At 42.5% G+C, this 27,474-nt stretch overlaps 2 protein-coding genes and 1 non-coding gene across 4 annotated transcripts in view; 2 read left to right on the top strand and 1 right to left on the bottom strand.

Moving 5' to 3' along the window:
• The first annotated feature begins 228 nt into the window (after nucleotides 1–228).
• On the top strand, nucleotides 229–10,035 carry FABP3 (fatty acid binding protein 3). The gene is made up of 4 exons (XM_049775212.1): nucleotides 229–349; nucleotides 5,062–5,234; nucleotides 7,011–7,112; nucleotides 9,912–10,035. The coding sequence occupies exons 1-4, from the start codon at nucleotides 277–279 to the stop codon at nucleotides 9,963–9,965; spliced, it is 402 nt and encodes a 133-aa protein (XP_049631169.1). The 5' UTR covers nucleotides 229–276; the 3' UTR covers nucleotides 9,966–10,035.
• Nucleotides 10,036–11,563: 1,528 nt separating this feature from the next.
• The window catches only part of ZCCHC17 (zinc finger CCHC-type containing 17), a 60,785-nt gene continuing 44,874 nt past the window's right edge, over nucleotides 11,564–27,474 (bottom strand). For both annotated transcript variants that reach the window (XM_049775025.1, XM_049775026.1), the window contains 3 exons: nucleotides 23,260–23,360; nucleotides 20,552–20,694; nucleotides 11,564–11,813 (listed from right to left, as the gene is read on the bottom strand). In XM_049775025.1, coding sequence (XP_049630982.1) covers nucleotides 11,652–11,813; nucleotides 20,552–20,694; nucleotides 23,260–23,360 — 406 coding nt within the window. In that variant the 3' untranslated portion in view covers nucleotides 11,564–11,651. The remainder of the gene's footprint in view (nucleotides 11,814–20,551; nucleotides 20,695–23,259; nucleotides 23,361–27,474) is intronic.
• On the top strand, nucleotides 24,971–25,077 carry LOC126012833 (U6 spliceosomal RNA). The gene has a single exon (XR_007497189.1). It is a non-coding gene; the product is annotated as a U6 spliceosomal RNA (small nuclear RNA).

The raw sequence follows: 27,474 nt of genomic DNA on the forward strand, positions 1-27,474 counted from the left end.
CCCAGCTGACACAGCTAGGCAGGGCACTCCATCTGCCCCCTTCTCTTGTACGGGGGGATGGGCGTCCAGTGGTCAGTGCCAGCACCGGCTTCCTATTTCGGGAGTAAGGGGGGAGGCGGGGCGGGACGTGTGTGGGGTGGGGGCGTGTGCTAGGAACCACGCCTCCTCTTGTGCACTTAGGGCTATTTAAAGCGGTAGGGCGGGCTAGGAGCTGCCGGTTTCAGAGTTCTTGCTTGCCTGCTCCGTCATCTCTTCCCAATCTAGCACAATCTCACCATGGTGGAAGCATTTGTCGGAACCTGGAAGCTGGTGGACAGCAAGAATTTCGATGACTACATGAAGGAACTCGGTGAGCGTGGCTCTGGATGCTAGGGTCGAGGGGCTGGCCAAATGCCCTGTTCAGTGCAGAACTTCCATCTGTGGCTAGTATCTTGCACAATGGTAGCATCCATCCCACCTAGTCAAGGGCTGTTGGCAAGGGGCTTCCATAGTCTGTATCTGACCAGAGGTAGAGGTGCAAGGAGGCAGATATGTACACTGATGTGGGGGCCGAAAATACTTTTGAAGGGCATATGATCTAAGTCTGGGTTACAGGAAGAAAGTGAAATTGGAGGGTGACTATAAAAAGAAAATGGTGTAAAAACAAAGTGCACAACAACCTAAAGAAATGGGAAACCTCAGGATAGAAAAATGAGGAATGATGAATGGGAATGGTATTTAGTGAGAAAGGACCCATAAAAGCAAGCAAGCAGAAATCCCTCTGTAGGTTTGGGAAATCGGTTGTTTCTCGGTATGCCTGCTTTCTCACTGGGGAATTTCTTACTTTATACTGCTGTGGTTAAGTTAACCAGATTTCAATTACTACCACTAGTTTTTCAGATAGTAGGGTAAGAGGCCCTATTCCAGCTGCATTACAAAGCTCAAGCACTGGTTGAGGTATCAGTGAAAAAAGTCATTGGACTTCTGGGATAGGAAAAGTTCCTAAAGCAAGGCCAACACCTGTGAAGCAAAACTTGTAAAGCAAGACCTAAAGCAAGGCCAAGGCAGGCAGGGCCTTTGATTTATGGATGTATGTTGCTAGAATGGGGAAGCATATGGATTCAAAGAATTCCAGTCTAGTTTCTTGGGGATCACATATTGTACCTAGGGCATATGTATAACAAAATTCAGGAGCACAGAAATTTGCTGTATCCATTCCATAGCAATATTGATATGAAAACAGATCTAGATCTTTAGATCTGCAAACTAGAGCAGTTGCCATTATAGTCCTTGAGGGTGAAAGTAATAGAACTAGCCTAACTTGGTGCCAGAAAGATAGCATAGTGGTAGCGCATTTGCCTTGCACGCACCTGACCTGGGTTGGAAAATAACCTGAACTCCACCAGTTGTGGGCCCAAAACAGACAAAAAATAGCCAAATTAGGGGCCGGAGAGATAGCAAGGAGGTAAGGCATTTGCCTGCATGCAGAAGGACTGTGGTTCGAATCCCAGCATCCCATATGGTCTTCTGAGCCTGCCAGGAGAGATTTCTGAGCGTAGAGCCAGGAGTAACCCCTGAGCACTGCCAGATGTGACCCAAAAAACAAACAAACAAACAAACAAACAAAAAAAGCCAAATTAGGTACCAGAGAGATAGTACAGCGGTAGGGAGTTTGCCTTGCAAGCAGCCGATCCAGGATGAATAGTGGTCCGAATACCTGCATCACATATGGTCCCGAGAATGCCAGGAGTAAGATTTCTGGGCATAGAGCCAGGAGTAACCCAACACCACCGGGTGTGACCGAAAATCAAAAAAAAAAAAAAAAAAAAAAAAAAAAAAAAGCCAAACTAATGATTGACCTCAGTCCTTTCTCTCTAGGTTGGGTTTAGATGAAGATTTATTCCTTCCCAGAAATCCTGTTCCTGTCCCCAAGTCAGGGCATGGAAAACTGGAATATTGTTTGTTAATGATCCATTGGGCTAGGTTCCATCCCAGGGAAGAGGGTGAGGGAGGATTATGGAATAGTCTCAAAGGGGGCAGATACATCTGGTCTTTCACCTCTGTTCCAAACTCTTTCCTGAAACAGACACCCAAGTTCCTTTTTTTCTCTCTTTTTGGTTTTTGGGTCACACCCGGCAGCACTCAGGGGTTACTCCTGGCTCTATGCTCAGAAATTACCCATGGCAGGCACAGGGAATCATATTCGAGGCCAGGATTCGAACTAACCCCCAAGTCTCTTGATGCCAAATGTCTTATCCTGAACTTGGCATTGTGCCCAGGTACTCCAGGAAGGTAGCCATTCGTAGAGAAGCAGGTAGCCCTGGGCAGCTGTTTGGGAATGTTTTGTTTTTTTGGGGGGTCACATCCGGCAGTGCTCAGGGGTTACTCCTGGCTCCACACTCAGAAATTGCTCCTGGCAGGGTCGGGGGACCATATGGGTCACCAGGATTCGAACCAATGACTGTCTGCATGAAAGGCAAACAAACGCCTTACCTCCATGCTATCTCCCAGGCCCCATTTGGGAATGTTTTAAGATTAGTTACTTCCTTCACCCAAACTCCTCACAGCACATTTGGATTGAACTGAGTCACTGAATGAGGTGTACACATTTTAACATCCTTGGTCCCCAGATGAGATAAGAGGGTGAAATTCCACCCTGTCTTTTTTTCACTGTGATGAAAGACTCAGGTTGACAAGAGACCCTCTCAGATCCTTGTATAATAGTTTTAAGCCTCATTTACCATCCCACCCCCTATTTTGACAAGAACTTCCAAATAGTGCCCAGGAAATCCAGGATCCCAATGGTAATTTTTAGTCACCTGGGACCGATACAAAGGTCCTCAGATGCTGTTTTATTCATATACCTTAATGGTTGTAGTATCTCCTGGTTCCTATTTATGGCTTTTTGAGGCCACACCACAGGGTGCTTGGGGAAAGTTAGTGCCAAGGATGAAACTCAGGGCATCTGCACGTAATATAGCCTACTGAAGTCTCCCCATGGTCCTTCAGCTTCATTTCTAAAAACCTAGCTCTTCATGAATCTCCTAAGTTGCCAGTCCAGGTTTTTAGTCTTGGATTCTCTTAGCTAAGTCTTTTACTCATCTCACAGTGGATGTCTTCTTCAAATACTCCACATCTTTTTCTGGGTCTTAAGAAACAGTGCTCCTCTTGGTCTCCTCTCTTCTCTGTACTAGGAGTGGGACTGGCTTGGTTCACTCATGGTAGGGGTGAGAACAAATCACCAAACGGCCCGGTAGGGTGGGCCGGCAGCAGTACAGCTGCAAAGGCTAGCCCTTGCCACTCTTGTTTTATATCAAAAGTTCTCAGGGACAAATAGGTCCCAGTAATCCGAGGGAATGCCTTGTGACCTTAACATGTGAAGTATGTGCTAGAAGGCAACATGGCCCAGGTAGAATAATAAACATTTTTGGAACCCAGATTTAAGTCTAGGCTATTCACTTCTTTGACTTTGGGAAAGATACTGAGTCCCTTTTATGAACTGGAGACAAAGGGCTCAATAAAACTAGCATAGGGCATGAACTAAGTGTCTTGCCTTCTACTAAGCACCAAACAACCAGGCATATTTAGGACTTGACCCACACCAACTCACCATCACATTGGCTTGGTTGGCTTACTTCCTGCCTCTGCTAAGTACAGTTCAGTAGAGGCTATTGGGAGCAAACAAATAGATTCCAGGGAAGCTACAACTTGAAGGGATAGAGACTCTGCCTTGTTTCACATGTAACCTTTGCCAAAAACTCAGGAAAGCCATGCCTCAATCAACAGGGAAATCCCCAGAGAACTCAAACTAGAAGTCAAGAGACCTTGACTGTACTATCAGTTTAAGCATCTCCTAAATCTATACACTGACAAGTGTTCCCTTTTCCTTTCTGCCTATCCCCTACAACAGTAATTGTTAACTTTATCTTTCTTGGTAGGGCTACGGCCAGCAATACTCAGGGCTTATTCCTGGATATGCATTCAGGAATCATTCATAGTGGGTCTTGGGAAACAATGAGGTGCCAAGGATTGAATCTGGGTTGGTCACATGCAAACCTATCCACTGTACTATTGCTCTAGCCCCACCTTCTTTATATCCAAAGATTTCCATGTTATAAGGCAAGATCTTACTATAAAGTTAAAAGATCACGAGGGCCAAAGTAGTGGCGCAAGCAGTAGGGTGTTTGCCTTTCACATATTGACCTAGGACGAACTGTGGTTTGATTCCCGATGTTCCGTATGGTCCCCCAAGCCAGGAGTGATTTATGAGTGAATAGCCAAAAGTAACCCCTGAGCATCACCAGGTATGCCCCCCCCAAAAAAAGTTAAAAGATCACTACCCCAGATAAGAGATTTTAAAAATGTCTGATTACCATATATACTGGGGGTTGAGGGGACAGGAACACTAGTGCTGTTAGGGCAAAGTTCTGAGAGATAGCTAATTCTTGTTCCTATCTTGGGCGTCTTGGGAAAGCAAAAATCACATTTCTTTCTTCAGCTGTAAAAGCTGTTCTGAAAGCTATTCAAATGTCTTGACCTTCAGTCAGAGAGTGCTAAGGAGCTAAGTGAGCTCTGCAGTAAAAGCAAGTGGGTTTGGATTCCAGATCTATGACCATAAGCTTCCACTCAGTTTTTTCTATCTATAGAGAAAATAGCAGCTGAGATAACTAACATCTGCCTTTAATAGTAACTATTCTCATTTCTGTTCTACCACTAATTTACTGTGGCATGCTTATTTCTTAAGCTTCTCATCTGTCTGGAATCAATACTATTATCTTTTCACTATTATCTTTTTCACTACTACAAATGAAAACAGAAAACTAAACTTAAAAATGGTCATGGTAGGGGCCGGAGTGAAAGCACAGTCAAACTGGGTTTGATCTCCAATATCCCATATGGTACCCCAAGACTGCCAGGAGTAACCACTAAGCACAGCCAGGTGTGGCCCAAACACCCCATTCCCCAAATAAATGGTCAAGCAGCCTATTTTCCTTCTTATCCTTTTTCCCATATCCAGGAGTAAGAATTGCTCAGAGTTCTTTATACCTTGTTTCTCCACTCACAACCTTTGCTTACATTCAGGTGTGGGTTTTGCTACCAGGCAAGTGGCCAGCATGACAAAGCCTACCACAATCATCGAGGTCAATGGGGAAGTTATTGTCATAAAAACACAAAGCACCTTCAAAAGCACAGAGATCAGCTTCAAGATGGGAGAGGAATTTGATGAAACAACTGCAGATGACCGGAAGGTCAAGGTGAGTCAGGAAAAGTGAATATAAGGAATGGAGGGCTCTGAGATCCTAAGAGAAAAAGATTAATATCATTGCACTCTCAGGGGTAGGTTATTATGGGAGAATATCAGGAACAAGATCCATAAAGCCTTACAGTGCTGGAATGTCCCAGCTAAATACTGAATTAGTGTGTCCATTTCCTTTCCTTCTTAGGAAGCATCTACCATCTGCTACTGAGAATGGGCCACCCATAGGTAGCATATGCTTCTGACTTCAGTGCTCTGGTTTTCTTTTTTCTTGTTTTTAAATTCCCTATTTAAAAGTTATGTGGCCATGGTTGTAACCTCAGAAATGAAGCCCAGAAATCAGGAGCAAGTTGTACTGGCCTCTAGCATTCAAGGTGGCATCAGGGACAAAAGGCTGAGGCCTATTCAAATGTTTCTTCTGGAATTGGCTAGCCAGTGACCTTGAGGAATCATTATCAAAAGCTGCCAGACTATAAGCAGGAAAACTATGTCTGAGTGAGGCATTGTCTCAGGTGTGTTTGTAGTGTGTTCTTAACAAGGTCAGTAGACCTCTCCAGGGAGATGGCAGATACCCACAATCTCAGCCCTATCACTTCATCATGTCTCTGTCCTGGAAGCTTGACTCAGGCTACCTAAGCCCTGAGCCAAGCATGAGAGAACTACAAAGGACTTTGACGTTTGCAGGATTTGCCTATCTCTGTATCTTAACATGAGATTAATTTTTAGTCCACTCAGCTATTTCTTCTGCCTCAAACATGCCCCCCAGAAAGGACAGGATAGGATCTAGTCTCCCTGTGGAAGAGCTGGAGCTGACAAAGGCTGCAGGAACATAACTGGGATGGCACAGATGGCAGCCACCTGCGAATGTCTACCCTACCACATGCTTCAATCTTCTTGGACTAGGACCATCTTGTTCAAGGACAAGATTGCCATTTAAATAAAACATTAATTCCTGGAGCAGCCTGGCTGTTCCGAGTGGGCAAAAATCAAACAAATAAGCAAACAAACAAAAAATCCCAAACAGGAACAGAAATGTGGAGTAATATAGTAAGGATGCACCCTCACTCCTATCCAGTCCCAAATATATGGGCTTCTTAGATTCTCCTACTGTGCCTGCAGTCAGGTCCCCTAACCAGGCCTAGAACCTACCCCCGTAATTCCTAGAAAAGAGACACTTGGGAGAGCTGCCAAGTAAGAACCAGCTAAGAGGATAGCAGCACCTAGAAAACTAAAAAAGCATTTGACTGTGTAACATTCCAAGGGCAAACCTAGCAGTTGCCTGCCCTCTTTCAGACAACAGGGTCACATGATATAGACCAACAGAAAGATAGGGCATACAATCTAACTTCCCAATACCTTTTTACCACTAAAGGTCTTTTAGCATTACTTGTGATAAATTGTATGCTAGAAAGCCTCAGGACTTCTCACCAATTTGACCCTGAGCTCTAGGCTGAGATATGCCTGTGTCTTATCCTCTATACTGCACAGTAATGTTCAGCTTGAAGACTAGTGGCTCTTCTGAGTCAGGCTCTGTAGCTCCACTATACTGCTTATACTTAACAAGGCCCCTCCTTTGCCAGCAGTAGTGAGACAACAGCTGAATGTGAACTAGATGTCCAGTGGGGTTCAGCTGGAGGTGGGTTGGTTACCTGTGCTCTTGTCCTAACACCAGCATTAGTCTGGGTGAGAGACTCAGTTTCTGAAAGACGTAAGTAACCAGACCTCATCCTGTTCTCCAATTCCTGACACACATCACATTACACTCTTTTTACAGACCACCGTGACACTGGATGGAGGCAAGCTTATCCAGGTGCAGAAGTGGGATGGGAAAGAGTCAAAAATTGTGCGGGAGCTAATTGATGGAAAACTCATCTTGGTAAGATGGACAACTCTTGAAGCCACCCGATTGATTACTATACTTCTGCACCTTCAGCAAAGTCTGCTATAAAATGTCAAGGAACACTAAAAACTGGGAAAAGGCAGGGTTGGGTGTTTTTAGGTGGGAATTTTCTGTGTAATGGCTTTGAATTGATACGGGCGGAGATTCACATTTTGGCCTATTGGCATGCATGATTTTAAACATATGCTTTCTCCAAGTCCAACTTTAATTAACTAACCTTTTAGGGCTGCTGTGTGAAGGACAGTAGATAAATAGCACAAAGTATAATCAAAGTGCTCCAGTTTCCTCATGACCTGTGTTGTCCCCTTGCCTGGTCCAGGCAGAGGACACTGAGCCATCCATCTACTATAATATTCTCTTCCCTCTCCTCCTCAGAATCATACTGCCACACACAAAGCCTCTGAAGAGAGAAAGATTGGCTACTACTGGTGGAGCACTAACTGATAATAGTCCTTTCTATTTCATTCCAGCCCACTTTCTCTCAGTAATCTGTCTGCCCTATTATATGTACTTGATTACAACCTGGACAGAAATTGCTAATCCAGGTAGCAGATCTGTCTAAGGACAAACGTTTGAGACTTCAGAAAATGTAGAACTAATTCAACACCTTCAGACCCACCAGTAGAGAAAGCAACAGCTAGCAGTTTTTGCCTCAATACTCTGTACAGCTTCAGAATTTTATGTCAGCATTTTCATAGACCCTTTATTTTTTTTTTTTTTTTTTTTTTTTTTTTTTTTTTTTTTTTTTTTTTTGGTTTTTGGGCCACACCCGGTAACGCTCAGGGGTTACTCCTGGCTATGCGCTCAGAAGTCGCTCCTGGCTTGGGGGGCCATATGGGACGCCGGGGGATCGAACCGCGGTCCGTCTCCTAGGCTAGCGCAGGTAAGGCAGGCACCTTACCTCCAGCGCCACCGCCCGGCCCTTCATAGACCCTTTATCCTGCTCATCATATTCTTGCATTTACATGGAAAGTGATACCTATAGAATTAAAAATGAGGTACTAAGGGTTGAAATATAGTTTAGCTATGTGTGAGGCCCTGGTTTTGGCAATGAAATAAAGAAGCAAACATGGGGCTGGAGTGATAGCACAGCAGGTAGGGCATTTGCCTTACAGTTGGCTGACGCAAGTTCAATCCCTGGCATCCCATGTGGTCACCCAAGCCTGCCAGAAGTAATTTCTGAGCACAGCTATGAGTAACCCTTGAGCACCACTGGGTGTGCCCCCCCCCACACACAAAGAAACAAACAGAAGACATTAAAATGGGGGCGGAGAGATAGCATAGCAGTAGAGCATTTGCCTTGCAAGCAGCCGATCCAGGACTGACACTGGTTCGAATTCCGGCATCCCATATGGTCCCCTGAGCCTGCCAGGAGCAATTTCTGAGCAGAGACAGGAGTAACCCCTGAGCGCTGCTGGATGTGGCCCAAAAACCAAATAAATAAATAAAATTTCTTGCCTGATATAGCCCTAAGCATTGCTGGGTTAACCTGGTGGCTCCCAGTACTACAGGTTTATTTAAACCTGGCACTACACTAAGTAGGAAGGAATGAAGAGTTAATTGCCTAGTTCAAGAATTTGGACATTTTTACCCACCTATGTGCATTATGCACAAAGAGAGAATAATAGTGTAAGAGACATAGAAATACACTGGGATCTTAATCAAATTCTTTCCTATTTCATAGCTCATTTTTCCGAAGCGCTCTATCTTTTCTGCAGACTTATTTTGACATATGAGCCTAAAACTTCAAATGATTCATACCTAACACTCCAAGTTTTACATTTGCAATAAAACATACTTTAGACTTTCTGAGATATAACTGTCTTGTAATGTTGGGTGATAGACTGCCTCTGTATTGCCAAATTTTATCTATAAAGTCTAAAACCAACAATACCCAACAACAACAGAAAGCTCATTTTCCAAACTAGGGATGTTACTCAATGGTAGACTTACTGTTTTACATGCGTGAGGCACTAAGTTAGATTACATTGTAATTTCTCTATTGAGAGATTTGCAAACACTAACGTTTTGCTTTTTGGAAGGGGAGGATTGGAAGGTAGTGCTAGGGAATGAACCCAAGGCTTCACACATGCAAGTGCTAAAGGCTGAGCTATATTTTCAGCCCACCCAGGCCTATCTTAAAGCATTGGTGTATTAGTTAAAATATGTAGGAACAAAACAGCTCAAAAGTGTTGGAGTACATGTTTTGCATGTGAGGCCCAGGTTCAAGCTCTGGGCAGCATGGTTCCCCAAGCACAGCAAGGAGTGATCTACAATAGGAGTGAGTTCAGTACTAAGGTGTAACCCAAACAAAAACATATGTCAAATACTAGGCATCGATAGGCAGTTCAGATATGAATAGCATTAGAAAGAAGGTATAAGAGTCATATTCCTCACCCCACCACTCCAAATATAGATATTTCCAGGGGGCTATCTATATAGCTCAGAGGTCAAAAGCACATGCTGTACAAGGACCTGAATTTAATCCTTGCTATCACATGATACCCAGGGCATCAATGGTGGAGCCCTAGAGAATCTAGCACCTATCACCATCACCAGGGTGGCGCTAGTAGCCCCAGATTAGCTGGGGCTTGAGCAGCATTGAATCATAGTTCTTTGAATCATTCAGCCTAGTTGACAAAATATTGCCAAAAGTGGCCCCAAGAGCACTGCTTGAGAAACTTCCTCCTTACCCTACCCTTGGTGGGTGGGCGAGAGGGAGTGTTCCTTATACCTGCCTACTCTCAAATCTCCCTAATCTGTCTTTCCTTTTAGACACTCACCTACGGCAAAGTAGTTTGCACTCGCACTTACGAGAAAGAGGCATGACTTGCCTACTCCTTTATTGATGCTCCTCTGCCAAGTGACTACATTGGACTCAGCACCAGATTGCCTCAATTTTTCCTGTCATTTTGTATACATCCACCATGGTTGCAGAATTCTTCTGGTGTCAGGTGGCCCCAGCCTGGATCCAGTTCCACTTCCAATTGTATTTTTTTGTTTTGTTTTGTTTTTTTAATTGCATCCAAAGGATGCTCTGAGGTCAATAAACAGAGCCAAGGCCACTCAGTTGCCTTTTTGCCTTTGGTGATACAATTCATGGAGTCTTGGTTTTCCTTGTTTGTCAAAGAATGAGCAGAAAATGACTAGAAGGCATGTAAAAAGAAGCATTGATGAGACTAAAATAGTCTTCTGGATAGTGGTAGCAGATGATCACCTTACATGCTCAATAATTAAACAGATGTACCTGTTCTTTGCTTTTACATTACCTCCTCCCCCTAACTAGATCATGTAGTCCAACCTGGAGTGATCAATCAATGGCAGGACTTTCCCACGTTCCCACAACTGGCTTCTAAACTGTCACCTCAGGCCATTTCTCCCCTACCTCCCATCCACAGAGTTACTGGTAGCTTTGGAATTTGGAATGATACAAAATGCTGTGTTCTCTAAAATACAGACCTGAGACACATGATCCAGGCTTGGCCATTGGTGGAGGGGGAAATGACCATTGGGCAAGATGAGTATCAAGCTCCTGCCTATACATAATCTAGGCCATTACTTACTAGCAAAAATTCTTACTGGTTCTCTAATAATTTCAATGGGACGAGGTCATTTGATCATTAGAGAAAGTAGGGTTTATAGGTTTATTTCCTATAAGGCTATATGACCTGTGTCTCTGGCTTATACCATAATTGGGCTTCTCTCCGGGGTCTATGAAAATATATTAAGTGTTTTCCTGTCAACTACTGCAGATTCAGTGATTTTTAAGTCCAAAAGTTATCTGAAAAGGATTACAGTAATAAGAACCTTCACTAAGTTTAGAACCAAGCATACTTCATTTAGTGCCAGGAATTTAAGCAGAAACCTGAAGTGCAACCAGTTGACTCACAGTAGTAAATACAAAGTACAACAATAATTTTGGCTTCAGTTATATACACAAAAGCTCAGTTATTGCAAACAATGGTTTCCTGGCTGTGACAATGGTTACCATTTCTAGCACAGAATCATATTCAGGGGAATGGACAAAGTGAGCACCACTTTTCACCATATTCTCCTCCATACTGCCATTCCACCTCTGTCACCAAATTGGATGCAGCAGAGATCACCCAACAATCAGTACAGGGCAGACCAACAGGGAGGGTCAATCTGTACCCCAACTATAGCCAGACTCACTGCAGTAGTACCACCTGTGACTAGCCTAGATTTCCCCCGTCCCTTATAGGAATTTGGCTCTGGCAGTGGCAGCTGCAGATTGTAATAGGAACTTCTGCTGAATGAAGTTGAATGAATGAATGGGTGAGCTGCATGGGGTCACTTGCAAAAGGACCAAAAAAAGATAAGGAAACAACTCATTCAGGTAGATGCTTTTGACATCTAACCCCCAAACCTGTCAGCTGCATGATGGAGAAGTCAATGGGATGAGAAGCATTTCTTCAGTATCAAGGCTTTCAAGGAGCCAGGGCTTTAAGGCATAAGACTCCTGGCCCTTCTCTCAACCACCCCCTCTTTCTATTATCATTCCTTATGCTTCTTCTTGTGCTTCTTCTTTTTTTTCTTCTTCTTTGCTGCCTTGCTGTCTTTTGATGTGTGTCTTGCCCTCTTGCCTGTATCACTCTCAGAGTCTGAGCTGTCAGAGTCAGATGATTTTCTGTCTCTGTGTTTCTTTTTCTTCTTTTCCTGAAGAGAAAATTTAAGAAGCTCAATATTGTGTGGCTGAATTAGATTCAATACCTGGCATCACACATGGTCCCTTGAGTTCCACCAGGAAGGATCTGAGTGCAGAGCCCGGTTTAAGTTCTGAGCACTGCTAGGTATAGCCCACACCCTGCCACCCAGCCCTATAAAAACTAAAATACAGCACCTATGTCACATGACTGTGTAAAGATTTAATAAAAAATTATATGGCTCAAGGTAAAAGCCACTTGACACAGATAACACAGCATATAGATTATCCTACTAGAAATATCCTGAGTTTTTCTACATAACATGTTGTTTCTTTTCCTGTATGGTGACGAAAGGCTTCATGGTAGGGAGATCAAGCAACACATTTGGAATAAATATTAAATTCAAATTCCTCTCTGCCACTTACTTGGTTAGGTAACTTGAAATGACAGTCTTAATCTTTTTTGAATCTCAGTTTTCTTTTCAGTCAATTGCAAATAGTAAGCATCAACTTAAAAGGGTACTTATGAAGGAGGCTGCAGAGACTCTCAAAGGACTGGAGTAGATACTTTGTATGGGGGAATCCTGGGCTTGATCCTTGATACTATATGGTCCTATGAGTACCACTAGGAGTTTCTCCCAACCAGTGAGAAAGAATAGCACCCCATAAAAACCACCAGGTATGGACTAAAACTCTCCTACTCTTAAATGATAAAGTGCTTGGATTGGGAAGATAGCTTAAAAGGCCAAATACATACTTTGTAATTGGGGCCCCAGTTTCAATCCCATATGGTCCCCCCAAAGCAACACAGGGTGTGACTCAAAAACTGGGGATGGAGGGAAAAAGAAATAAAGAATGCTAAGAAGAATAAGTAAAATAAGTGAGCTTGGGGCCAAAGAGATAAAGTTCTTGCATGCAGAAGACCCAAGTTTGATCCCAGGTACTACAGATGGTCCCCCAAACCTCTCCAGGAATGATTCCTGAATAATGCTAAGTGTGGCCCCAAAATAACAACTAAAAGAGGCTTATCTCCTTTGTACAAGAAGTAGGGCATCTGCATTGCATGCAGCCATTCAATCCTGGTTTTACTCCTGGCATTGAATATGAGTCCCCAGTTGCTCCTAAGCACCAATTTTCTCCGAGCCTATTCTACCCTGGATACCAATTTTCTCCGAGCCTATTCTACTCTGGATAAAAAGGAAGAAAATTGATATTGCTGTTTTATAGCCAAATAGCTAGTTTATAAAGACTGCCACATTTTAAAAATATTATTATTGTTATTATTTGGGGCTACACCTGGTGATGCTAAGGACTTATGGTAGGCTCTGTGACCAATGGACTTTATGCAGCATCAGGGATCTATCTAACTCATATGCAAGGTAAGGATGTGTATTATCTCTCTGGCCCCAGCTGTTGCTTTCTAGTATCCTTTGCTGGTTCATCTTCATCTCCTATAACTTAAAAAAATTGAAATAATTTTGGGCTGGAAAGCTAGAACAATGGGTTGAGTGCATGCAGCAGGCCTGGGTTCAATCCAGGTACATGTTACCTAAGCACAACCCTTAAAACTGGGTGGGAGTAACCCTTGGGCATCACCAGGAGTTACCAAAAATAATAATAATAATAGTAATTCAATTAAAAAATTTTAAAGTTGAAATATTCTAGGGCTCAGGTCCTCAAATTCTTTCTCTTCTTTTGGAGTAGAGTGATAGCACAGTAGGTAGGACATTTACCTTGCACACGGCCAACCAGGTTTCAATCCCCAGAATTCCATATGGTGCCCGAGCCTTCCAGGAGTAATTTCTGAGCACAGAGCCAGGAGTTACTCGAGTCCTGCTAGTTGTGGTGCAAAAAAAAAACATACCATATTTTCCGGCGTATAAGACGACTTTTGAAACGAAAAAAAGTCAAACGAAAATCCGGGGGTTGTCTTATATGCCAAGTATATCCCGAAAAACATTTCAATATGCTGCTAAACGAAAATCGTCTGGATATTGTCACAAAACAAATTTTTCAACTCAATCCTGCACTAATCACTGCAAGGCTGCTTGGACCGCCTCTCTAACTCAGCCAATCCAAGCAGGCTTTTTTTTTTTTTTTTTTGGTTTTAGGGTCACACCCAGCAGCAGGGGTTACTCCTGGCTCTATGCTCAAAAATCACTCCTGGCAGGCTCAGGGGACCATATGGGATGCCAGGATTCGAACCACCGTTCTTCTGCATGCAAGGCAAAAATCTCACACCATGCTATCTCTCCAGCCCCCCAAGCAGGCTTTTTATGCATGCAAATTATACAATGTTCTGTACCCGAATCTACACTGTCAAAAGCCTGCTCAGATTGGCCAGAGTCAGAGGAAGTCTATTACAGAATAACCTTTGAACCTTTGCTTGTTGTGATTGGCTCACTGTGGTACATACAGTTGCAGCACAGGAACGTTCTGTTTTATACAGTGAATATAGGCCTAAACCTATGTTTTAAGTGTAAAATTAGGGGGTTGTCTTATACGCTGGAAAATACGGTAACACAACTACAATAGCAATAATAAACAACAACAAAATAAAAATGGGAAGGGAAGGTAGAAAAATATAATTCCCTTAGAGAGCTTGTCCTTTGTTACCAGACATACTCTTTCCCACTAGTCGCTGCTAGAGTATAGGTGCTATGTCTAACTTTTTTTTTTTTTTTTGGTTTTTGGTTTTTGGGCCACACCCGGCAGTGCTCAGGGGTTACTCCTGGCTGTCTGCTCAGAAATAGCTCCTGGCAGGCACGGGGGACCATATGGGACACCAGGATTCAAACCAACTACCTTTGGTCCTGGATCGGCTGCTAGTAAGGCAAACGCCGCTGTGCTATCTCTCCGGGCCCCGCTATGTCTAACTTTTATTGCATGTGAGTTGCCTATCACATCATAAGCATTTCTGCTACCCAATGACCTGCCTAGTAATAAGGATTGTTAAAGGAATATCTCTTCAAATGAATATACATTTGACTGCTGAACAATGCAAGGGCTTAAAGGCAATGCCATGCAACTGAAAATAAAATCACTATAATTTTTAAAGCCAAAATCTTAAATACAGTTGACTACAAGTCTTACTTATACTATAAACAGTTGTGACCACTTTTCTAAAATATAATTATATTCCATATTCTCAAAATAAAGTGAGCTAAAGAAAATGTTTGAAGTTTTTTTTGTGTGTGTCCTTTTGTGTGTGTGTGTCCTTTTGTTTGTGTATGTCCTTTTGTGTGTGTGTGTGTGTGTGTGTGTGTGTGTGTGTGTGTGTGTGTGTGTGTGTGTGTGTGTGTGTGTGTGTGTTAAGGCCACCCAGCAGTGCTCAGGGGTTAGTACTAGATCTATGCACAGGGTTTCTCCTGGCAGTCCTTGGAAGACCAGATGAAAGCCAATGTCAAGCTGAGGCTGTTCACATGCAAGGGAAGCTCCTTAATTCTTATCTTTCTGATCCAAAAAAGTATTTTAAACAGAAGGAGACAATTAATTGGGTATTTTAACAACCATCTGTTCGAAACTTAAAATAAGAGACACTTTTAGAAAACTGAATTATTGAATAACACCATCACCCACTTTTATCTAACTGATGTGGTGCTTGGGCTACGCCTCTGTATGCCATTAACAAGAACATAAAATGGTACGGAGAAACCATGAAAACCAGGGTAGCGATTCATTAAAAATAGGGGAGGGGGAGAGTCTTGCTTTTCAAGCCCATGTTCTTTGAACATGTATCTCATTTGTCTGGGTTTTATTTTTGGCTTGCATTTTGTTTTCTGGAGAAGCTCCTGCTCTCTCTTGAACAGAAGTTCCCTTTTTTCTTTTCTTTCTTTTCTCTCTTTCTTCCTTCCTTTTTCTTTCTTTCTCTCTCTCTTTCTTTCTTTCTCTCTCCTGTCCTTCCTTCCTTCCTTCCTTCCTTCCTTCCTTCCTTCCTTCCTTCCTTCCTTCCTTCCTTCCTTCCTTCCTTCCTTCCTTCTTCCTTCCTTTCATCTCACACATCTAAGTAAGCTTCATCCAAACTATCTTGCTTCAGAAACTAAAAATCAAATTACCAAATGGTTCACCAATTCCACTTCTGAGTATAGACTCAATAAAATACCATATAAATATTTGGGAATTACTTGTATCTAAATGGTACTCAAAAGCAAAGGTCAGAATGAGAAAGAAGACAGTCAGAAAAGAGAATGACAGTGTAAAAACAAAGGGAAGGGGAAAAAAAAATCCAAAATAAACTAAGTAGTATAAGACAGATGGATAGGGATTCTTGTAGTTGTGGTGATGGTGATGTGTAGGTACAGTAAGAAGGCTGAAAAAGAAATATAATAATCATTTGAGGAAGTACAGAAAATGTTACACATGAGGAGCAAGTGCTGAACCACTTTGCTGTACCTCTGACCCCCCCCCCAAAAATTTGTTAAAAATTACAAAAACCCATTTTTGAAAGCAAAGGAACTGAAGTTAAGTAAGAGAGCCCTATATTAAAAAGCCAGTCAATACACAGAAGAGCCTCAAACCTAGGTCTAATTAACTCCAAGTCCAAGTTTAAGGTACCTGTGAGAGAATAGTTAAGAATGTGGAAGCCAGGCCCGGAGAGATAGCTCAGCGGCATTTGCCTTGCAAGCAGCCGATCCAGGACCAAAGGTGGTTGGTTCGAATCCCGGTGTCCCATATGGTCCCCCGTGCCTGCCAGGAGCTATTTCTGAGCAGACAGCCAGGAGTAACCCCTGAGCACCGCCAGGTGTGGCCCCCCAAAAAAAACAAACAAGAATGTGGAAGCTGGGGCCAGAGATAGCATGGAGGTAGGGCATTTGCCTTGCATGCAGAAGGACAATGGTTCAAATCCATATGGTCCCAAGTCTGCCAGGAGCGATTTCTGAGTGTAGAGCCAGAAGTAACTCCTGAGCACTGCCGGGTGCTACCCCAAAACCAAAAAAAGCAAAACTAGGAATGTGGAAGCCATTAAGGCAGCTAACGACATATAATCTTCCAGAAGAAAATATACAGTTCAGGGGCTGAACAGATAGTACTGTAGAAAGACACTACTTTGCAAGCGGTCTGCCAAGGTTCAATCCTGGAGCTCCATATAGTCCCTCAAGCACTGCCTTAAGTGATCCCTGAGTGTAGAGCCATAAGAAAGACCTAATTTTTACTGTGTAGGGAGGGAGGGAGAGCAGGAGAAGAAGGAAGAAAGGAAAGGAGGGAGGGACGAAGGGAAGGAAGGAAGGAGGGAAGGAAGAAATATAGAGTTCAATAAACTATTATTCATATACTTGGTTAGTATTGATATAATGATTATTTTCATTACAAATAAAATAACACTAAATTTGTCTAATGGTCAATAAAGATGAAGAACTCAATACTGCTATTTTAATGTTAGATTTGCAATGCTTGGAGCAATATGGTAACTCAATAAAAAATTGTCCGAAGTTTATAAACTAAAGAAAAATTCCCTAACTCAATAGCTAGCACAATTGGAAAAAATATAGGGCTGCCGACCTCAAAAGGTAGAACACAACCAATTTTGATCCCCAGCACTGCATAGATCCTCGACACAACTAAGTGTGACATTCTTGGACCCCGAGCAGGACTAAACAAAACAGTTATTGCTGGTTTGAGCACCAAACTACTCACCACCTACCACCATGAGTAGCACCCAGAACCCTGAGAACTGACTAGAGGACTCCACAAAAAATTTATACAACATGTGGGGTCGGAGTGATAGCACAGTGGTAGGGTGTTTGTCTTGCATGTTGCTGATCCAGGACAAACCTAGATTTGATCCACAGTATCCCAAATGGTCCTCTGAGCATGCCAGGAGCAATTTCAGAGGGCAGAGCCAAGAGTAACCCTTGAATGCCATACAGGGTGTGGCCCAAAAAAACAAACAAAAAAAACAAAAATTTATAAAAATAATACAAAATGAGAACATTTTCTGATCAAATGTCATAGTTTTCTGCAATTCCTTTTTTCTAAAAGGGGTAGGGAGGAGTTAGACCAAACCTGCCTAATGCTCTGTGCTTTGAATCTACTAGTCCTGGTTCTGTGTTCAGGAGTAGCCCCTGGTGGTGTTTTAAGGAATCATATGTGGTGCCATATATTTAAACTGGGATCAATCGAGTGCAATAGGATGCAAGGCATCCTTAATCCCTTCCCTCTCCAGCTGCATTTCCTTTCTATAAGCTAGAAGCTACAAATGCACTTTTATTTTAAGATATAATGTGAGCTACACTTTGCGTTGCTCAGGATTTACACCCAGTTTGGTGCTCAGTGATCATGAATGAAGGTGTTCAGGGTACCATATGTAGTTATCAGAGACTTAAGCCCAGGTTGGCCACTTGCAAAACAGGTGCCTTACCAACCCCTATACTATCCTTGTCCCACAAATGCATTTTCATTCCAGCACCAGATTAACACATTTCGCAAACTATTCTGCTAGAAATAGAACAGAGAAAACAAACTACATAAAACAGGCATTCGTTTCACTACCGGACCCAGGTAAATACTTTCTAGAGAAAAGAAGAAAGTGCTTTTGTGCCCTACCTGGAAGTGCACAAGTTTTACTCCTGGCTCTGTATTCATAGGTCACTCCTGGCAGGCTTTAGGGACCATGTGGGATGCCAAGAATTGAACCTGGGGCAGCAACATGCAAGGTAGGAGACCTACTATTGCTCTGGTCCCTAATGCAATAGTCTTATTTAGAAATTTATCCGGGGGCCAGAGAGATAGCATAGAGGTAAGGCGTTTGCCTTGCATGCAGTAGGTCGGTGGTTCAAATCCTGGCATCCCATATGGCCCCTGAGCCTGCCTGGAGCATAGAGCCAGAAGTAGCCCCTGAGCGCTGGTGGGTGTGACCCAAAAACCAAAAAAAAAAAAAAAAGAAATTTATCCCAATATAATCAGTAGGGGAAGCAGTCAAGGCTGAGGAGATAGCTCAAAGGAATAGTGAAAATGCTTTGCATTCCAGAAGCTGGGTTCATTCCTTGGCACAATGTGGTCTTCAACCATAAGGAGTAGCCCTTGAGCACAGGCAGGTGTGGGCCTATAACAACAAAAATTAAAACCCAACAATAGGAAAATTAAAAAAAAAAAATCAGCCGGAGAGATAGCACAGCGGTAAGGCATTTGCCTTAGACGCAGAAGGATGGTGGTTCAAATCCCAGCATCCCATATGGTCCCCCGAGCCTGCCAGGAGCGATTTCTGAGTATAGAGCCAGGAGTAACCCGTGAGCGCTGCCGGGTGTGACCCAAAAACAAAAACAAAACAAAACAAAACAAACCAAAAAAATCAAACAAACAAAAAACCACCACACTACCAAAAGATATAATGTCATATATTGTTCTTACAGTTTGTTTTTTTTTGTTTGTTTGTTTGTTTGAAGGCCACATCTAGCGGTGTTCAGGGTTTACCTCTGGCTCTACACTCAGACATCACTCCTGGCAGGACTCAGGAGACCATATGGCATGCCAGGGATTGAACACCAAGTCCTCTGTATGCAAGGTAAGTGTCATATTGCTATAGTATAGCCTAAATCCTTAAAGCATCTTTTAGAAGAATAATCAAAATTATCAGAAAGTACCTTTGATGAGTATAATGAAAAAATAAGATATAATTTATTCTTTTTTTGTTTTGTTTTTATTTTTGGGTCACACCTGGCAGCGCTCAGAGGTTACTCCTGGCTCTATGATCAGAAATCGCCCCTGGCAGGCACAGGGGATCATATGGGATGCCAGGATTCAAACCACCATCCTTTAGCATGAAAGGCAAACACCTTACCTCCATGCTATCTCTCCGGCCCCGTAATTTATTGTTGTATATATTGTTGTTTTGAGACTTTTAGGCTATACCTAGTTCTTAGAGGCTACTGCTAGCTCAGTGCTCAGTGGTGTCACTATCAGTGACTATTAGAGGACCATACAGTGCTAAGTATCTAACCTGAGCCTCTTGCATACAAAGCCTAAATAAACACTAGGGTTTTTAACTATCTCCCAGTCACCTCCCCTTCCCCAACATTTTGCTTTTTGGGGGTGGGTGCCCATACCCAGCAGCACTCAGAGGTTACTCCTGGCAGGCTCGGGGACCATATGGGATGCCGGGGATTGAAGCAGGGTTCATTATGGATTGGCTGTGTGCAAGGCAAACACCCTACTGCTGAGCTATTGCTCTGGCCCTATATATTTGCATTTATATGCTGCTAACTATATCTATACTTAATATTACCTAGGAAAAGATTGAACTAAGATATCATAAAACTCGGGGCCAGCAAGGTGGCGCTAGAGGTAAGGTGTCTCTGCCTTGCAAGCGCTAGCCAAGGAAGGACCGCGGTTCGATCCCCCAGCGTCCCATCTGGTCCCCCCAAGCCAGGGGCTTAGCCAGGAGTAACCCCTGAGCATCAAAGGGTGTGGCCTGAAAAACCAAAAAGATATCATAAAACTCTGGGTAGAAAATTAAAAGAGGGGGCCGGGCAGTGGCGCTGGAGGTAAGGTGCCTGCCTTACCTGCGCTAGCCTAGGACGGACCGCGGTTCGATCCCCCGGCGTCCCATATGGTCCCCCAAGCCAGGAGCGACTTCTGAGCGCATAGCCAGGAGTAACCCCTGAGCGTCACCGGGTGTGGCCCAAAAACAAAAAACAAAAAAAAAAAAAAAAAGAAAATTAAAAGAGAAATTAATCTTTCAGTATCTTAAAACTTCTACCGAAAAGCTTATTTTCTTTTCAAACTTGTGAGTATATAAATAAAAGACAGTAAACACCTTCTTTCTTTTCCTAGAATTCCTTGTAGGGTCAGGCTTTTCAAACTCTGCTGACTTTGCCTCTTCCTTCTCCTCTTCCTCATCAGGTATCAGAGAGTATTTGGTTCCTCCTGGTTGCATAAAACAATCCTTTGCAAAGTGGCCTACAGAAGAAAAATACGAAGAGTAAATAGAAGCAGTAAATAGGAGCAGTCTCTCTTCACAGTAGGTAGATTTTCCCTAAAAGTTCCTAAAAGGAGCTAGTTTGAGAAATATTACTAGTTCAATCAGAGCAGTTACTGGAATCAGTGGTTTTCGGTGACTGATGATGGCATTGATTTTAACAATGAGAACAAATCAGATTAATACTATGGGATGCAATGGAGCTGCTTTAAAAATGTCAAAGGATAGACTGCCATAAACTTGTTCACTTTAGGAATGGGACTTAGTCAATTTTCAAATAATTTTTTGGAAATTATTACTGACAACAAAAGGCTGTTCCAGAGAACAGAATTCTTAGCAGAGGGAAGTGAGAGCAAGCCAAGCCCTAAATAGAGATAGCTCTTGGATGGATGGCAGGAAAGGAGCATGCATATGCAAACTCACTGAAAGGTATAGTCACCGAGCATTCAATATTCAGATTATCAGCTGAATCAAGGATTTTAGATCAAAGCCAATGGTGCAGCTGCAGAAACTATAAAGACCCAAGGGAGAGAAGTAGTTCACAAACAGTAACAGAGCTAAAAGTTAGTCCAGGTCTCTTGCTCTCCTATCCTATGGTCTTTCTGCACACCAAAACTACCTTTCACCTGACCTTGGCTATTATATATAATAGTGGAAGTTCCATCTTCCATTATTGTCTGCCTTATGGAATGCCTACTTATTAGATTCAAGTTGAAATGAAGAGAGTACCACCCTCCCTTCCTTCTAACTCTATTATATTATCCAGGGACTCTTTAGTAAATGTTACACAGCTGGTTTTGTCTGAATTTTGGTAGATCATAGGATAATTAGAGGCAGAGAAGATTCATGAGATATGGATGAGAAATCAAACAGTTTTCCAAAAGTCTGTAATGTTTCTATTGCCCTAAAAATGTATTCTTTCGGAGCCGGAGAGATAGCATGGAGGTAGGGCGTTTGCCTTTCATGCGAGAGGTCATCGGTTCAAATCCGGCATCCCATATGGTCCCCTGAGCCTGCCAGGAGTGATTTCTGAGCATGGAGCCAGGAATAACCCCTGAGCGCTGCCAGGTGTGACCCAAAAACCAAAAAAAATATTCTTTTTCTCAAAAAAAATTTTTGGTTTTTGGGCCACACTCAGTGGCCCTCAAGGTTTACTCCTAGTAGGCTCAAGTGACTATATGGGATGCCAAAAATTGAACCCATGTTGGCAACGTTACCCTCGTGCTATTGCTCCAGCCTTTTCTTCCAATTTTATTTTTCCCTCTAAATGAAATGATGGATATGGGCTTAAATGCCACAGCCTCAACAGAGCACAAACCTGTTGTAACTGTGAAAAAACTTAAAAGCGAGGAGGGTAGATGAAAGGCTAGAGAAAGATGATGACAAATTGAGGTCACTTTTAAAATGGCAATAGCTCTTACTATCACTTCAACAAAGAAATCAGGCTAAAAAGAGTTCTTAATATTTGAGTAAGACTAGAGGAATTCTGAGGAAACAACTAAAAGGAAGTGCTCTTTTTCACTTTCTTATGATAGCCTTGCCAATGTTATTACTGAAAGGATATTACATTCAGAACTCTGAAGTTAAAGACATAAAGCACACTAAAAAATACATTTCTTTTTTTTTTTTTGGTTTTTGGGCCACACCCAGTAACGCTCAGGGGTTACTCCTGGCTATGCGCTCAGAAGTTGCTCCTGGCTTGGGGGACCATATGGGACACCGGGGGATCAAACCGCGGTCCGTCCAAGGTTAGCGCAGGCAAGGCAGGCACCTTACCTTTAGCGCCACCGCCCGGCCCCTAAAAAATACATTTCTAAATCAATTTTTGCAGCAAAATAATAATGGCTCTTGGAGCTAAAAATAACTTTTTTGGTGTTGATCATAAACTAAAATCTTTGTCCTTTTTTGCAGAATACATGGGGGACCTTGCCTAGGCAGGGCATCAACTTTGGAGTGAGGTGGAGTAGGGAGGTGGAAAGTAGTGATGATGGTATAATACAACAAGCAGTGACAGCATTCAGAGAAAAAGACAGAGCTGGAGTGATAGTACAGCCTTGTATTTGGTCAACTCAGGTTTGACCCTTGTACCTTGTATGGTCCCTGAGCCCACCAGAAGTGATCCCTGAGTACAGGAGTAAGCCCTGAGTAACTACCCCCAAACAAAAACAAACCAAAAAATAAAAAGAGCGAGCCAGATAGAACAGCTGGTAAGTTGTTGGCCTTGCACATGATGACCCAGGTTCAATTCTTGGCACTGCATATGATCATTTGGTCCACCAACACAGCAGTGATCCCTAAACACAGAGCCAGGAATATGCCCTAAGCATTGCTGCATATAGCCTCTGTATGTGTTCTTTTTGTAGACAACAAAAAGGACACACAAAAAAGCATCAATCCATGAATTCTAGTGTGTCTAGTAGAGATAAGAGTGAGAATAGGTGAGATGATCAAAAAGGTGAACAAATTATATATAGATTGCATTCCTTCTATAGTAAAGAGTCTGCCTACAAGGACAGAAAATTTAATAGTACAGAGGCAACCCTTACCTTTACAACCACACTTCTTGCAAGTAGTGTTCAGGACAGCCTCGAGGGTGATCTTCTGTGCAGTGTAATCCTGGAAGGACCGCCTTCGTCTCTCTTCTTGCCTTTAATGAAAAATACTGACTTGGGTTTTCTAAGGGATATTGCCAAAGAAGGTCAAAGAGACAGGACAGGGATTAAGACATTGGCTCTATAGGCAACCAACCTTGGTTCAAATTCCTAGACACTACCAACAGTGACCCCTGAGAATAGAGCCAGTGTAAGGCCTAAGCACCACTAGGTGTGGCCCCAAATCCATAACCAACAACAAAAGAGATGCTGCCAGATACTACAAGAATCTACAAGAGGGGCCTGAGAGATAGCATGGAGGTAAGGTGTTTGCCTTGCTTGCAGAAGGTTGGTGGTTTGAATCCCAGCGTCTCATATGGTCCCCTGAGCCTGCAGGAGCAATCAATTTCTGAGCATAGAGCCAGGTGTAACCCCTGAGCACTGCGAGTGTGACCCAAAAACCAAAAAAAAAAAAAAAAAAAAAGAATCTACAAGAATTAGGGCTGGAGAGATAGCATGGAGGTAACGTGCTTGCCTTGCATGTAAAAGAATGGTGGTTCGAATCCTGGCATCCCATATGGTCCCCGGAGCCTGCAGGAGTGATTTCTGAACATAGAGCCAGGAGTATCCCCTGAGCACTGTCGGGTGTGATTCCCCCAAAAAAAACCAAAACAAAACAAATAATCTACAAGAATTATTTCACCACTTTACCACAAACATTTCAAAAGTCAGTTCACCACCTCCTATCAAGTTTTCACTGACATCAGAATCAATCTTTCTTTTCACGTTACCATATATTTTTGAAAATTCTGAACTTTGATCAAAGTGTAACATAGACACAGAAAAGCATTCATAAGTAATATTCATAATTTTAATATATTCATATAACCAATAAAGAGGAGAAATTGAAGATTACCTTGGCTACATGCAAGGCAAACACTTTATCCACTTGTACTATCACTCCAGCCCTGTGTCATGTTTCTTATGCTTATTTGTGAGATTCATCTTTTTTTGTGTGTAAGTTCTTTTTGGCAGGGCTGTGGGAGGTACACCTGGTGACGCTCAGGACTTATTCCTGGTATGTGCTTAGGGATCACTCCTGGTGGAGTTGGAGGACCATATGGGGTGCCAGAATTGAACTCTATTGGCCACATGCAAGGCCAGTAAGTGCCCTATCTACTGTATTATCTCCCCAGCCCATAGTGTATGTAGTTGCCATTCATTCTCACTGTTATGAAACACTTTGCTGTTGATAGTATTTGAGTAAATACTGTTTCTGTGAACTTTCGTATAAACATTTTTAGTAAACACACACACATATAGGCACGCCATTTTAGTAGAAGCTACTCATTTCACATCTTTTATATTTTTCTGGGGGGAGGAGGCCACAAGCGGCAGTGCAGTGATAACTTGTGGCAGGACTTGAGGACTATATAAGGCACTGGAGATTGAACCTGCCTTGGCTGCATGCAAGCGCCTTACTCATAGTACTATCACCTTGGCCTCATATCTCACATATCTTAGCTGTTTTATGAGATATTTAAGTTCAAGAGTGGACAAAGATATGAAATATCTTATTCCATTCATTTTAAAGTTTAAATTAAATACCCCCTGCTATCACAGGAAGAGTTCATTCTCTTATGCTTCCACAGAACTTTACACTTTGGTGCTCGCTTCGGCAGCACATATACTAAAATTGGAACGATACAGAGAAGATTAGCATGGCCCCTGCGCAAGGATGACACGCAAATTCGTGAAGCGTTCCATATTTTTACAAAAACGGAGGTGTAGGGAGGACAAATTGGTGATGGGAATCCCCCCTGATTTTATGTAAATATGTACCTAAAATGTTATTGTCAACAATATGTAAGACACTATGATCAAAATAAAAATTATATATATTAAAAAAAAAAAAAGAACTTTACACTTTGATCATTTAATTTTTTAGGTTTGCTTACACTGTCCCCTTCCCTCTATACCATGAAAAAGACTGCTTAGGTAAAGTCTATATACTTTATTCTACTGAACCTATAGTTCAATATATCGCACTGATGGAAGTTAGTATCTATAAATTTGTGTCTGTACTACTGACTTTTTATGTCTGTGACACTTGAGAATTTAAGTTGTTACTAGTGTGACTGGGAGATTTTAATTAACCCAGCTCCACAAATTCTTGAAGTTCTAGACCAAGTAGTCAAATACACAGCCACATATATCTCTATTTTAATCCTGACATCCCAATAGAAATATAGCAACAAAAGAATGCTCAACTTAATAAACCTTCAAATGATGACATAATGACTCCATAACAAGATGACAATTTTTCACTAATTTTTCTTTTGATAAAGTTTTCCCTTTAGTTATAACAAACAGTATTAAGTAAATTATTCATACCAGCCAAGGGGAAGGCTTGGGGGAGGGTGGAAAACTGGGGACAATGGTGGAAGGAATATTACACTGATGGCGGCAATGATTGGTGCTGGAACACTGAATGCCAGAAATATTTGTATTATGAGCCACTCTGTAAACCATGTTGCTTCAAACAAATAAATTTATTAAATAAAAGAATTATTATTATTGGTGGTGGCTACATGGCAGCTGGTTGGAGGCCAAGATTCCCATTGAACATCAAACTTTACTTCATAAATATACAGGTAGAAGTCATGGCCAAGGAGAACCTCCCAAGCACATATATGGCCACTTATGTGGTCAAAAGATAATCTCTCATCACATAAAGAAACTTCCCTAAGACCTTCCTGGAAGTGGGGAAGACTGACAGTGACTTAGGAAAGAAGCACATCAAGACTACATAAGGAAGCATAGGAAAGCAGCACAAAATTCCACTACACCTGTTTGCAAAGACTGCAATCCTGCAGAACCAATCATGAGTAATCCTCTATTTAACCTCTCTGAAATGGAGTTCAGAATGGAAATGCTTAGGATGTTCAACAAGCTCAGAGAAACAGTGGAACAGACCACCAATAAAACACAGGAGGATATGAGAACAGAAATGAGAAAAATACAAACAGAAATATCACAATGAAAAAAACGTGGTAAGCTAAATTAAAACTTCACTGGAAGGTCTGACTAGCAGAGTAACAGTTGCTAAGGACAGAATCCGTAAGCTCACAGATCAAATGCAGAAAACCTCCAATCAACAACATAAGATGGAAGAAAGCCTCAAAATAGATGAGAAAGTGGAAAAACCTCACAATAAACGGAGGACAACAGCATTTTGGGATAAGCTCAAGAGAAACAACATAAGAATTAGTGGAGTCCGGGCCCAGAGAGATAGCACAGCGGTGTTTGCCTTGCAAGCAGCCGATCCAGGACCTAAGGTGGTTGGTTCGAATCCCGGTGTCCCACATGGTCTCCATGCCTGCCAGGAGCTATTTCTGAGCAGATACCAGGAGTAACCCTTGAGCACCGCCGGGTGTGGCCCAAAAACAAACAAACAAAAAAAATTAGTGGAGTCCCAGAGAGCTACAAAGAAAAACCCTATAAAGAAACAACAGTCAAAGACATCATTGTTGAGAACTTCCCAGAACTGAAGAACACAAACACCCATATCTTGAAATCCCAAAGAGTACCAGCTAAAAGAAACTCAAAGAAAAAGATTCCAAGGCATATCTTAATCACAATGATGAAAACCATAGATGGAAATAGGATACTGTCAGCAGCAATATCAAAAAATGAAATTACGAAGGACCAACCTTTTTTTTTTTTTTTTTTTTTTTTTTTTTTGGTTTTTGGGTCACACCCGGCGGTGCTCAGGGGTTACTTCCTGGCTGTCTGCTCAGAAATAGCTCCTGGCAGGCACGGGGGACCATATGGGACACCGGGATTCGAACCAACCACCTTTGGTCCTGGATCGGCTGCTTGCAAGGCAAACACGGCTGTGCTATCTCTCCGAGCCCAAAAAGGACCAACCTTAAAAATTACAATTGAGGGGCTGGAGTGATAGCATAGCGGTAGGGCGTTTGCCTTGCATGTGACTGCCCAGGTCGGACATGGGTTCCATCCCTGACATCCCATATGGTCCCCTGAGCCAGGAGCAATTTCTGAGCTCAAAGCCAGTAGTAACCCCTAAGCATCACCGGTGTGGCCAAAAATAAAACCATCGCCGGTCCTGGATTGGCTGTGTGCAAGGCAAGCGCCCTACTACTGTGC

Source organism: Suncus etruscus, chromosome 6 (genome assembly GCF_024139225.1).
Source record: "Suncus etruscus isolate mSunEtr1 chromosome 6, mSunEtr1.pri.cur, whole genome shotgun sequence".
Lineage (NCBI taxonomy): Eukaryota > Metazoa > Chordata > Mammalia > Eulipotyphla > Soricidae > Suncus > Suncus etruscus.